The following is a 13603-nucleotide window of genomic DNA, read 5'->3' as shown; positions in this document are numbered from 1 at the left end:
TCGAATGTACGTTCGCGAGTCGTCATTTTGACGGTACCGACGTCGACGTCCTTTCAATCATCTTTGTCTCGTCGGTATTCCCGAGAGCTTAGCCTTGGGCTTGAAAATGCTCCTCGGGTTTGGCAAATTGCTTGGGAACCAATGATCAGACTGAGAATTCTCTGCATTAGTTGCGATTCTATTCAGTAGAAAGTTCAGAATGAAATCTTGACTACAAACATTTCTCTTGCTGTCATGGAATTGTTAGATCTTGGTCTTGAGCTCATAAATATTCTCCGAATTTTGCTAAATCGCTAAAAAAAAACCGACAAATAAACTTCAACGAACCAGCAAATGCAGAATAAAATTCTGGTTTCAATCTCGCCGTAAAATCTTCGATAAAGATCTTCGAAAAATTTAGGAAAAATTCTAGTATTTATAAATCTTAAACAAAATGTGTATAAATAACTTTGCTACAGGTCCATTAATTCCCAGTCTAGTCAAGGCCGCTAGCTAAATCAAGTTCGCTACATCACTGTCAAATCGTGTAAATTACACTGTGAAACCAAGTGGGACTCAAACGTTATTGACGCCAAATTCGGGGGTGTCTTCGGGTTCGGGGGTAGCGGTTGGCAAATATTTGGTGTGCAATTAGGTTGCAACAAGGTTGAGCTTACCTCTGTGTTGTCGGACTCTTGGGAGGAAGCCCCGATGATTCCTTGGAAACGTCTCTTCGCTCCTCGATGTAGACCGTTCGTTCGCTCGAGTAATTCCCGACATTGTTGTTATTGTTGCTGCCCACCTCGACGTTGTTGACGTTGTTGTTGTTGTTCAGGTTGTAGCTGGTGTTCGACGTTGTATAGGCACGGTCAGAGGCGAAGGTGACCGTCGGCGACGAGTTGTTGACGTACGGGGTCCGAGGATGCACCGGAAATGCAGGGGTTTGCGGCCTCGATGCACTCCCGACCACCACGCTTCCCGGACTGACGCTCCTCTCGGTCCACGATGACGCCGAGTCATTGTGGGACTGTGAATTTTCATTGATCGTTCATTTGCAAACCCTTGTTTCCCGTTGTTGCTTCGTATTTCACATAGATGCACGCTCCTAATCGCTTTGTGCAGTCAGGAGAAGCGGGGGCAAGCGAAAATGCAAATTCTAATCATACCGTGCGACACTAAATCGGCAGAAGTGCGAACAAAGGGGTCAGAGCGGTGTTATAAACAAACGTGTTAATTTTTTCGACCAAGGTGAACACATTACAGTGGCTCTGTATAAGTGTCGATGGTGTACCATTTTATTTTTACGGTATCGTCTCTACCATCTTCAGTTTTTTAAATCAAAAGAATATCACACAACTCTATTTCAAGTTCCCGAGGATAAACTCTTCATGCCGAATATTTAGGGGACCATAAAAAATACAAGAACAAATTTACAACAGATAAAAGACCAATAAAAGAAGACTGACAATTTCCATGAAATCGCCAATCTAATCGAGGTAAAGGCTAAGTGATCTAATCCACCGGGACGATCGGTCTGCCACGATAGTCAGCGTCACCCCGAGCACTTATGCCACGGCGCGACCGCATCCCCTAACTCCCTGACCTCTTCCGCGCGGCTGCTACGGTGGCACCGATGCTAGTGAAACCGCAAGTGAGGATTTCGCGAGAGGAGATGGTAGCCGGGACAAACCTGAACGCAATTCTGCCATGCTTTGGGCGACTGGTTAGGGGAGCAATTAATGCCGGTGCTGTTAGCAACGTTGCTGCTCTCAGGATTGCCGGCCCGATGGTCGTTCTCGTTCTTGTTAGTGACGGATGGCGGTGATCGAACGGGCGAGATATCGGCCAGTGATTGAATCAGGCTCACGAGAGGATCTGTCGTCTGATTTGATTGTTGGTCAACGACGGCCAACAAACCGGCGTCCACGTGGTCCGTTGTCCTGTCGTTGCTGGTCGCCCTGAAGCTTTGGTAACCTACTAATCGGTTCCTCGACTCCGGCCGAGCGTTTCGCTCGCCGAAATCCTGGGCCGAGGTTTGCTTTTGATCCACGTGATTGCCGGTAGGGCCGCTTGTTGACAGTTGTTGCTGGCGGTGCTCGCGCAGCAACGCGTCGGCGCGCGCGAAACTGTCGCTCCGCGATTCCGGACGCGGCGGCTGCAGCTTCTCCGTGTTAATAAACGTGGCCTGTTGCTGCTGCATTGTTAATCCTAAAGGTTGTGCAGCTAAGCCTGAGCGGGGGGATGTCGGAGGGCTCTGAAAAGCAAGCGAAGCGCTTCATGCTAGAAGGAGAGCTACTGTTACACTTCCCGTGCTGCCAGCGTGTGGTTGCGTGTGGTCGGTTCAAGTTCGACGACAAACGAATCGCACGTTAGTCGGTGCAATTAATCGCATTATTTTACAGGTATTTACACAACAGCTACAGCCCCTGATCTGGTTACTCGATCATTTTTGTTCTTCGGGTTTGTTTACTTTTTTTTTAAGAGAGACCGGCAACAGGTGGCAGGTGCAGAGAGGGAACGATTCTCGTTGGAAAATTAAATGAGCGGGTTTGGTGTACAATAGACTGGTGATTTTGGTGGAGTATAATTTTCGTTCTGAATCGATCCTTTCACACATGATCTAGTAAGCTCAACATATCAAATAAATTCAAGTCGTCTGGGTCCAACATTGAGTATTAGTTTTTAACACTAAACCTACCACGGTCAAAACGACCGGTTATCCATTTCACAATGATTGAAATTATAAAAACGTGTTTATAGGAAACTACTGATTTGACTTCTTCATTTATGCACGTATTATAATGAAAATCGTACAGAGTTAAAGTAAATTCACTCTTCTCCCTTCTATAAGACGTTTCACTTTTGTATGTTTTGTGCTTGGTAGGTTTAGTGTTAAAGGAAGTCCACTTAATTTTGTGACCGACAGTAGGCACAGGAATAAAAATATACGCCTTGAAATTTCAGGTGAAAACTGCTTATCGAAAACTGATTATATGTCAGATTCTATCATTTCGGAAATGACTGTACAGATGAGTCAAGCATGTCGTAGGGTGTGCCGGGTAGTGTGTGCTCGTTGGAAAAATGGCGAAAAAGATTCAGAAGCGTTTCCTTCTTCCGCAACACCTGTTCGGGACTACGATGCGGCCGGTCGAAAAGGAAGGCAGTAGAAAAGGGTTAAGCTATATACTCCGAGCAATAACTATCGTTTTGCCGCTCTACGGTCTAAGGGGTCGATTTCTTGCTGTTTAGGATCTAACTGTGGGGGCATAACCATAAAATACGACGGCGCAGAAGTAGTTGCTTTTACAGTCGCTATCTACCGAGCGGCTAAATTGTAGCGTTCGTGCTGCCGCCGTCTCATCGGCGCATGCCGGAATCGATCGTTCCGCCGTTTCGAATTTATTATCCTTATTATCGACAATTATTTTAAGTAGTTCGGTGCTTCGGGTTACCGGAGAGACCAGACCGGCAACCGTAACGTTCCGTTCCCTCCCGAACCGATTTTAACGAGTCAATAAATATTGATCGTACCGGCTCTCTGCGATTTCGTTAACGGCACGGTCTGTGTCTCGCGGCTTTTATCGAAACGGCCGGAAGTAAGATCGATCCCGACGGAACTAACAGCGAGGAATATCGAGTATGTGGGTTTTGCTCGAGGCACTTACCTGGCTGTCGCCGTACTTGCGGTACTCGTAAGCTCGCTTCACTGTCATGAAGGGACGCTCGTTCACGCTTTCCGCGCGCGGTCTTCCGAGAGTACCGGTTCCGGCGGTTCCGTTGTACTTCCGGCTGCTCGATCGCTGCGGAAGCAGAGGACTCGCCGGGGCCGATGTGTAAGGAAGCTGTCTCGTTTGTGTCTACGTCAATTCATTATCCCATTGTTAGTGCCGCGGCAAATTTCGGCCCACAGAACGCTAACATATTGTTCCTTAAAAATTGCAAGCCTCGCGATTGCCTTGAACAATATTTCTGGTGACCGAATCGACCGTAGATTTCACGATTGAAACTTCCCAACAATCCCCGAAAACTTGATGTGCGATTTTTTATGGTCGATTCATTGAACTTTCAAAGACGAGAATTTTTATACTTTTGCACCACACAACAGCTGAAAAAAATCGTACAGCATTTTCCGGGGGTCTTTGCAAAGAGAAAGAATTTTTTCGTGAAACGTTTAAAGTTGTCCAAGCTGATCGTATAAAATACAGAGTTGAACTCTGTGAATGAATAGGTGAACTTAGAAAGAGGATATTAGAGATTTTAACGTTGAAATTGTAAAATATAAATTTGTTAGTGTCGAACGCAGGGGACGAGCATTACTTTAAATCGTTTGATTTTTCACGTCTCACCTGTCCGGACATAGAATGCGGCGCCCAGCTTTCGTCATCGTCATCTAGTACCGCGGAGTCACTCGCATAGCCGTCGTGCCTCAGTCGACCCCTTTGCAAGCTCCTGAGCTCGCCGATCACCCGATTTCCCGTCTCCTGTCGCCAGAGTTTCCCAGGATTCCTTTCGTCTCTTCTCGCGGCGAGCTTCAGCTGCTGCTGCCTCAGCCACGATAATCTGCCGACACCAGAAACCAATGTGAAACTTTTCCAATTCGTATCAGAACTTTCACAATCCTGAAGCTACTTCTGCTGAATCGCTCTTGGACGTCGAATTCGTCGACCTTTATTACAGAAAAGATAAAAAAACCTTATCGGAGAACGGGTTAGTAACAAACGCCCTGACTGCTTTGTACTTCTTCTTTCAATTAGAATGAATTCGAATCGCCGGGAAAATTAGCCAACGAAGATGGTTACACACGTACAACTTTTGAACTAGTGATCTCCTAGGATTGAAACTTGGATTTTCCGTATTATCGCGACAAAATCTACAGGATTACATAAAAACAAGTTACAAATTTTTGGTTTCCCGAGGTAAAGTTTTAAGCCCAAATATTTTTCATGGGCTCATCTCATGAGTTCCAAACACCAAGTTCGATTATTTTTAACTTCCCATCATAAACTAAGATCTGCGGTAGCAAGTTAACCCTTTGCACTCCGCTGTTCCCTCTTAGGGGACATCGTAATTCTAGCATATCACTCGGATGTCCTCTCTCAGGGGACATTCAAGTTTATTAGTGATTACGGGGAATTGAGTTATTTCAGCGCAACTTTTTGAGACATGCATGTTTCCCTGAAGTTTTCTCTTGAAATGGCACAAGAAATCAAATCAAAATATAGTAAAATTACTAAAATATATAAAAAAAATGTCAGCGGGTTTTGTGTCAGAAGAGAACGTGAGAAGTGTGCTCACGACGGTCCGAGCACTTCTCTTGAAAAGAGCGACAAGGAGAGTTTGTAGAAAAAAGCTCGGTATGCGAGCATACCTCGCACTGTATAGAGGGTTTTATAAATATAAATAAACAAGTCTAAAACTGGAGGACATGACTGTTGTAATAGTCAATAAGCCTGAAATGCGGATCGTGCGGATCAATACGCTTCGACGTATTGTTTCCTCCGTAAATCGCTGAAATGGTGAAGGAAGTTATTTTTTTGGGGGTTGGAAATGTGTGTGACAAACTCATACATAATGTATCGCATGTCAAAACAAACAAATAATGAAACGCCAATGACACACCACAAGTTTGTCAAGACACTCATTGACCAGTTGAGGGACGATTTTCGTGTATCGAGAACGCGTCCATCCACATCTTCTGCGGACAATAGATTAGACAATAAACTACATATTCCCGATGTGGGAAGAAAACGGGACTGCATTGTGTGTTCTAACAGGAGAACACCTGGTAGCAGGCGTCAAACAAATTATTATTGTCAAACATGCACTAATCAGCCCGCAATCCATATTGGGGAGTGTTTCAAAATGTATCATACTGTACAAAATTATAAACAATAAAATATTGATTTTTTTGCAAATATACTTTCCCCGATTTCAACCAATTCATATAAGTCCAATATCATTATAATACGTTACTTAGTTTCAAAATTATAATAAATAATACGAGGGTCTGTAAATGTTCGTTTCTGCCTTAAAGTGGCGCTGAGTAGCTGATGGCCAACGTCCAGAATCGTTCGGAGTGCAAAGGGTTAACCATGTTGCATTGATTTCGAAGCAATATAACCCCTTCCGTAAGGGAAGGGGTTAAGTTAAATATTTCAAACTTGTCGAGAACCGTTTGCCGAAGAAGTATCCCAGCAAACCCCGTTGCACCAGGTCTCCCGGTTTACGATGCACCGGGGATCGCCGTCAGGGTGTGGCCGTTGTTCCCCGCTATGCCGAAGTATAAATTTCGATCCTCGTAAACAAAAACCGAGCCGGCGGTCCATTTATTACCGTTCTGATGGGGCCTCGCCGGCGCGGCGAGAGGAACCGATGGCCCGAAGCGACCTCGTCGATCAGGATGCAATTATCCGGGATCTATCGCGGTAGGAGGTCCTGATTCTGGGCTCTCTTCCGACTGGTAACCGTGACGGGCCGGTTTGTTGCTGTTCTAACGAGGCTTTGTTACACGACTCGCGCGCGTCTCGTGTTCTCTCTGTCTCTCTCCCTCTTTGCTCCGCGTCGCGAGAAAGTGGCTTCTCGTATTTTCATCTGCCGGTAACTCGAGTCGGTGTTAGAACGCGAAACCGAGAAGTCTCTGTGTACAAGATGGAAACAGCTGCTCCGCGGAGACAGCGATCCTTATCAACCGATGCATGATAGAGAGCCACTGTCGATTATGTTTCCTCCACCCCCGCTTTGGGTTGGATCGATGCCGCGATGTCAGTTATAATTTGTCGCGACAGAACTTGCACAGTAGTTCGAGGATTTTTGGTTTCTATGCGCATGAAGAATCCCCATAAAATTGAATTGATTTTTTCGAGCTGGGGTCAGTACACGTTAATTTTTCTACATACGAATTTGCTTTGAAACCTAAGTGGTTCTAGCATTATTACGAGCCCTCAAACCTGCAAAAATCCCTACGGGACATTATAACTCGAAGAATCTCCTAAAAATGGAGTCAGTTTTTCCTGCACCGACGGTTGCTTTTCACTGATCTTTCTAAACTTAAATGCTCCTGCTACCACAAAGTACTATCTTCCAGTATTAAGGGGGGAAACTTTGTGCAAAATGAAATTTTTGAACATTTGTCTTTTTTTTTGTTTAAATCGATCGAAAATTTCCTCAGGAATACGATAAAAAAAGTTAGAAAGTGATCAGAGATGTTCTCTGTACGTTATTTTCAAAATAAAGTGAACGATTGTGTTGGGCGCTGCACGGTACATTTCCAGGATGCCTTTTTCAAGCCACCATTGCACCATTAAAGTTTATAAAAAATATTTTTCTTTACATTGTAACGTTAATCAACAATATATCAAATGTTAAATCAATCTACGCATTACATTAAAAAAAAAAATTCTTGAAAAACAGACCACTGTACACAAGATTCCCCCGTTAATTTCAGCCCTCGAACATTGTAAAATTCTATTGGGAACGCATTCGAAGTTTTCCCCGAAGAATCCTCCGAGAATCAACCTTGCCCGAGTTAAGGAACTCCTCCCACGACTACAATTGTATCTAATCTTGCTTGGCAGCGTAATTCAATGCACGGGCAGTTTCCCCGGAATATCGACCGCGCTGATCACCGACTACTGTTTAAAGTTCGGGCACACGCTTCAGACGTAACATTGAAATATCGCGGCGTGTCCCCGCGGGAGAAATATGGTCTCGATTAACAAGCGACAAGTCGGCCGAACTTATCGAGTGAGAAACGGCGACTGCGAGCGCATAAAGGCGTGGTTCCGTCAATACCGAAGTTAATTCGGCTCTCGAAACCGTCTCGGTGCTCTCTCGCGTGAATGGCGGAGAAAGCCGGGTGTCCACCTTTAACAAGTTTGTTAACCGTGCCCGTGGAGGCGAGTTCGTCGAACCCCGTTTTGCACGGTAACGGGCATCGTCGTCGTCGTCGTCGTCGTCGTAAAATACGGGTCGTTTTGTGTATCGTGGCCGGCCAGCCCCCCCCCCCTCCCACGAAACTCCGTGCCGTGAAAATAAACCTTTGCGGGGCAAATGCTGTTGCGAAACAACCACGGGTTTCGCACGGATATTTCTGAAAAACCGCGGCCACAGCCGATGGAGAAACAAGGCGACGTTTATGGTCGATGAGGTCGACAGACGTTTGGCAGGTCTGCTTTCTCGTCCGCAAAGAAGTTCTCCTTTCGGGGCTTCGCCGTTCGTTCCTCGACGCGAACTCGGTTTTCAGGTTCTCCGTCGCTGTGTTATGGTCCTTCTACGGGAGCCGTTTCCACGGAAACAATCGTTCGAAATGCCGAACGTTTACCGTAATCTCGGCGAAACGCCTTCGAGACATCTACAGCAACTATTTCGCCAGCTTCGGTTCAGGGATTCCGGATCTCTTGGATTCTGCAGACTTTTCTAACATGACGGATCTACCTTCTCGGAGAAGGAAGCATTCGAGAACGATTTCTCACACTTATCGCACAAGCGAGCGTGGCTAATTTGTCGAAAACGAAGATTCGAAGAGTCCTGGACCCAGTATTTTGAAGGCATCACCTAGCCGTTCATTTTCTGAATGATGAGTTTAGAGGAAATACCATTGCAAACATATTTTTGAAAAAATTCGTCGGATTGTTCTTGGGCGCCGAATTCGCGGGATCTGCGAGAAGGATTCGCGAATCCTTTCGGTCCGCTGGTTTCCCGAAGGGACTCGAAGGAATTCGAGGAATTCCTGCGAGGAAGGTCGGCGGTAAAAAGACGTCTGGAGGGTGGCGAGAGAGGGAAACCTCCTATTTCTGGACTCCGGCTCGCCCTCTGACATAATTATAAATATAGAACAGACGGGACGCGCTAAATCGGCCGCCGCGAGCCGGTTCATTCGGCCGTCTTCTTTGTAATTCTCCGCCGTTCCAAGTGTATTTCTTGCCACCGGCAATTTTTTCGTACCGGCGACGGTGGCGGCGGCGGCGTCCCCGGAGTCCAGAGAAACGGCACTCGGATGCGGAAGTCATTCGAAGTAGAAACGGGAGCACAAAAGCGGCTCTCGTAAACCCTCCTACAATTTTCCTCGGCGAGCTCGTATTTCCGTCGTTCTTTCCGGACAGTCCGAGGCGTCCTCTTTCTCGTCCTCTCTCTCTCTCTCTCCCGTTCTCTCCTCCCCCTCCGTCGGTTGTATTATTCGGAAAAAAGTCTCTCCGTTCGGCCCGAGTCGGCGGAAATTCACCGTCGACGAGTGGAGAATGTGCTCCGCCGACGGTGAACGCGATCTTTCCGCTCCGGTGGCTCGATGGTACACCGAGTTCCGCACATTTGTCAGACAGATGTGCTTCGCGCAAAGTGTTAACCGCTGGGAAGGGTATCAGAGGCCTGCCAGAGCGAAGACACAAACATCCCAGTCCTCTCAGCGCAATGGTAAATCCTGAAGACCCTAATCTCCAATCTCCTTGGATGCCGTGTCAGCCGCGGCGTCTCTGATTTATCAGGACACTAGACCTCTGGGAAACTCGAGTCTCTAACTCCGTACATTCTGGAAGCTTTGGTGTCTTAGCCTAAGTATCGGTGTTAATAAGAATTTCGAGACGCAACCTCCTGAGACTCGTCAAGCTTCGAAAGCTTCTCATAGGACTTTCGTTACAATATGTGCTTAAATAAAGACGTCAATGCGGTCATGTCCCAATGAAAGCGTTTTTATGTTTCTTTCAAAATTCATGCTTTGGTGGCCCAGATTCGCGAATCCTACCTCACTCGTTCGAAAAGGTGGCCGAGCAACGTACCCCCCCCCCCCCCCCGTTTCCTCAATTATTTTCGTTTCTCATCAGCGCGGTGCGGCGTCGCGTCAGACTGACAAATTGCCCGGCAGGCAACTCGGCCGCTGGCAATATCCATCCGCAAAACCGCGAGCCTCGTATTTCATAACGCGATAGGACGCGTCGTTACCGTCAGGCTGACTTTTCTCTTTTCCACTCGGCGATGTCGGACGACAATGAGTCACGCGGGACGACCGCATTGGCCATTCGCGACAGAAACGCAGCCGCGAGTGCCGTAACCGTGGCCGCGTATGGCTAGACGATTTATTAATTGTCCCGCGCCGGCTTTCCACCGCTCGATCTTTCCCGCTCCGACCCCCTCTGCCGCTCGTGGATCTTTTGCGGCGCCTGATTCGGCGGACCGTTGCGACACGCCTGTCTCTACGCATTCGCGAAACGGGCCTAACATGGATCACCATTCAACCCGTGTTAGAGTCCCGCATATCTTTTTTTTTAGCAGTTATGCATTAGCCCTAGATCAACATAAGTATCAACTGGTTTGATTTTATATTAAATTATTTTTTTATACTGACAGAAATTTTACGCTTTTTAAGGCCCGTCACCGAGGACGTACCTTCTAATGATAATGGAGTTGTAATTGTGCCCACTTACCAGAAACATTCTGGATGATGAAAGTCTATTCCTCGCAAACCAGGCCCAAACGGCCGTGCCCCGAAGACTCGCCTAATCTCCTCGCATTTCACAATACACAGCCGAGACACATATCGAGAGCGCGATGAAACGTTCCCGTCGGACGACGCGCGCGCCACACACCGATTTATTATTAGACGGTCTGAGCATTTAATTACGGGATTCGTTACACCGAGCGAAGTTGACGGTAACGTTGCCGGGAGTCTTGCCAAAAAAAGGGACCCCGTAATCGGGCCGAGCGGTGTGCGCGACACCGTGTATATATAGGGCCGGACGGAAGCGCCTCGGATATCTGACGGGAATAATGGGACACCATTAATCGGGAGTGGCGTGAGTCATCCCAGCCACTTGACGCTTTTTCGCGGACGCTAAATAGAGAGATTGATACTAGCAGTCGTTCCGCGGAGATTTAACGCCGCCACGAACCCGGGGGTTGCGGTTTAACGCGGATGTTGACGTCCTACCGACCGGAAGTCAAACAGATCCGTTGCTTAACAGTCGATTATTCGTCGCACCTCTTGTGCAATAGGACTTCTCCCGCTTTTGTGGAACCGAGACGCTTCCAAATGCTCCTTAAATTACTTTCAACTCATATTTTGTGTCTAAAACGCTAGATGTGACAAGGTATAAGAGGATTACGAAATTAATTACTGTAACAAACTTAGTCTTTTGTATAAGTACGTTATCACCTCAATTGCGAAAAAACAGTAGAAATTGATTTTCACATTTAATAGTTTGGAAATAATGGTATACAGTGAATTCTCGATATATGCCAACAACACGGGCTTTGCCAGCGTCGTGTATCGTCCAGGAGACATCCCGCGGTAGTGGATATAATTCCGCGACGTTTATCATCCAGGCCTGGGCGACATATACAGAGAAATTACTGTAATGCTTAAAGTTTTCTCGTACATTTCTGATTTTGCGTGACATTTCTGTGCAGTATCCTTAATACATTCCAGATCCTTTGTACAAGCGAGATTTTCATTGGATTTGCCTTCACCGTCAAAGAAAACGTCCCGCCGAACCCGCGAATAATTACAACCCCTTGATTCGTCCGATCAAATATTTTCGCCAGAGGGGTAGATCGTTTAGCGACACACCTACCCATTAGATCCCGGAGTCTCAAGACCCGGGGGAGAGGAGGGGAGGGGTCGAGGATCTGGGTCAACCGCTTAATAGAGGATCTAATCTCTGTCCTGAAAACTTTGTGGCTATCACTTACCCATCGACATGGTCCGAGCTGGTCTTCGCTGGCCCATTAGCGAACTCCGGCGGAGGGTCGGGCGTGTTAGGGCTCAAAGGGCTAATGGGTCTCCTGGAGTTCTCTCCTAGAATGTCCCCGAAGTCCACAACAGGTGCGGCGCCCCTAACCGAGGCCTTCCTGACCAACGAAGGGGAGGACAGTTTCTGGTGTTTGATCATGTCCGTGGTGGCGCCGTACGAAAACGGCTGGCTGGTCTGTCTGGCGTGATAGGGGATGTCCTCGTCGATGTAATCGATGTTGCCAGGTGGCGAGAACGACTCCGTGTGTTTTCTATACGAGTCTGTCGAGGATTCGGAGATCTTTCGATCAGGGGACACCCGGTACTCGAATTCCTCGCGACGGTGCTCGATTTTTGCCGGTTCCCTGTACTCGTTCTTCAGAGTGCTGTAGCTGCTGCTGGCGTTGTACGGCGGACTGGACTCTTTGCCGGCTCCGTAGCTTCTGTAGGAGTCCTTCAGCGTGGAATAGGCTGATGGGGAATTGCTCGCGTGGCTGCTGTAGCTACGGTTCTCTTGGACGTACATTTTCTCGCTCCTGTCAGCTCTGTAGTCCTCTGTCGGAGGATCTGGCATCGACTGTAGGAAAACGCCCTTTCTATAGCTCTTAAGTGCTTTCTTTTTTTTAAAAGTGAAATCAGATTTCTCTAATTTTTTCTTTAATTTTATTGTTGAGACATTTAAAAAGATTTTTTTATTCTCACGCAGAATGGATTGAATTTAAGAAAAACTGAACGTTCATATGTTTGAACAAATAAAGTTCCGACTTCAGTGTCCCCGAAGAGGTTAAGATTCCGAGTAAAAATTTATGTATTTTGTATTGATTATCAATGTCCCCAATCTGACCCGTGTTTACTTGTAGACTCAGCTCGAAGTTCCGAGTAAAAATCGACGATCCAGAATTCGAAAGGCAAACAGTGTTTATTTGTTTCGCCCAACTAGACCAGAAATAATGTGGAGTTCCAAGTAAAGATTGGTCACCAACATCAAAGGAGAATAACGTTTGCTTATGTTTCTTAAGTAGACTGGAAGTTAAAGTTCCGAGTAGAGACTATCGAGGCTTCTAATTTCGATGGAAATGTTTGCTGATTGATTTCGCAGGTTTCCGATAAGATAATTTTTGAGGTAAATCGGCACTTACCTCGACAGTGAGCATCATATCATGGAGGAGTTTATCAAGATCACCATGAGCCTGGTTATCCGGCTCTGGTTCAGGTGGGCTGGGTCGTTGCGGTGGAGCACTGCTGATGCCACTGTCCATGGAAACTGTCAATGGCGAGCCGCGGGCACCACCGGCAGCACCCTGGTGAACCACAGCGTACAAGGATCCATCTATGGGACCGCAGGTGTAACCCAATCCACGCGGCGATGTCTGAACCGAGGAACTCGACGGTGGTGGCGGTGATAATGGTGTTTCCCGTCCTTCTGAAAAATTCCAGATTCAGCTCACCGCTTAATAATCCTCTCACGTTATCACATAAATATCACAATTTTTCCCCAAGCAGTATCAAAACATTAGCAAGCCGATTATAAGACAACTCTATTACTCCCGTACACTTCTCACGGTAAAGGTTCATTCACTTTTTTCAAATATTGTGAAATAAGCAGTTAGAAAATTTTGAACACCTGCTCGAAAGATTAGCTACTTGTTTAAAGAAATGCTTGAAAATACAGTAAAGTCTTGATCTAAGCCGAACGGAGCTACACGATCTTAGCTTGCCTATCCCCTCCACTGGGGAGGGGGCACACCCCGCGAGGGGCCAAGAAGCTCGATCTGGATTGGTCGCCGAGCAGTGTAACGTGTAAACATGCCGCGTAATCCGATACCGGGTCGGTATATCGGTGTGAACCTCTGCTAATCCCATTACAAAACTTCTTTATGTTTCATTATTTTTTTATAGGACTTT

At 46.8% G+C, this 13603-nt stretch overlaps 1 protein-coding gene across 16 annotated transcripts in view; it reads right to left on the bottom strand.

Moving 5' to 3' along the window:
- The window catches only part of By (focal adhesion protein tensin), a 247087-nt gene that overhangs the window by 8161 nt on the left and 225323 nt on the right, over positions 1-13603 (bottom strand). For 13 of the 16 annotated variants that reach the window (XM_076788232.1, XM_076788258.1, XM_076788223.1 and 10 more), the window contains 6 exons: positions 12838-13121; positions 11659-12275; positions 4326-4539; positions 3645-3836; positions 1670-2233; positions 657-1006 (listed from right to left, as the gene is read on the bottom strand). In XM_076788232.1, coding sequence (XP_076644347.1) covers positions 657-1006; positions 1670-2233; positions 3645-3836; positions 4326-4539; positions 11659-12275; positions 12838-13121 — 2221 coding nt within the window. The remainder of the gene's footprint in view (positions 1-656; positions 1007-1669; positions 2234-3644; positions 3837-4325; positions 4540-11658; positions 12276-12837; positions 13122-13603) is intronic. The other 3 variants (XM_076788240.1, XM_076788263.1, XM_076788344.1) reach the window with 3 other exon arrangements.

Source organism: Halictus rubicundus, chromosome 1 (genome assembly GCF_050948215.1).
Source record: "Halictus rubicundus isolate RS-2024b chromosome 1, iyHalRubi1_principal, whole genome shotgun sequence".
In the NCBI taxonomy this organism is placed as follows: Eukaryota; Metazoa; Arthropoda; class Insecta; order Hymenoptera; family Halictidae; genus Halictus; species Halictus rubicundus.
The sequence above is the reverse complement of the archived record's forward strand: the minus strand, read 5'-3'. Positions and strand labels throughout refer to the sequence as shown.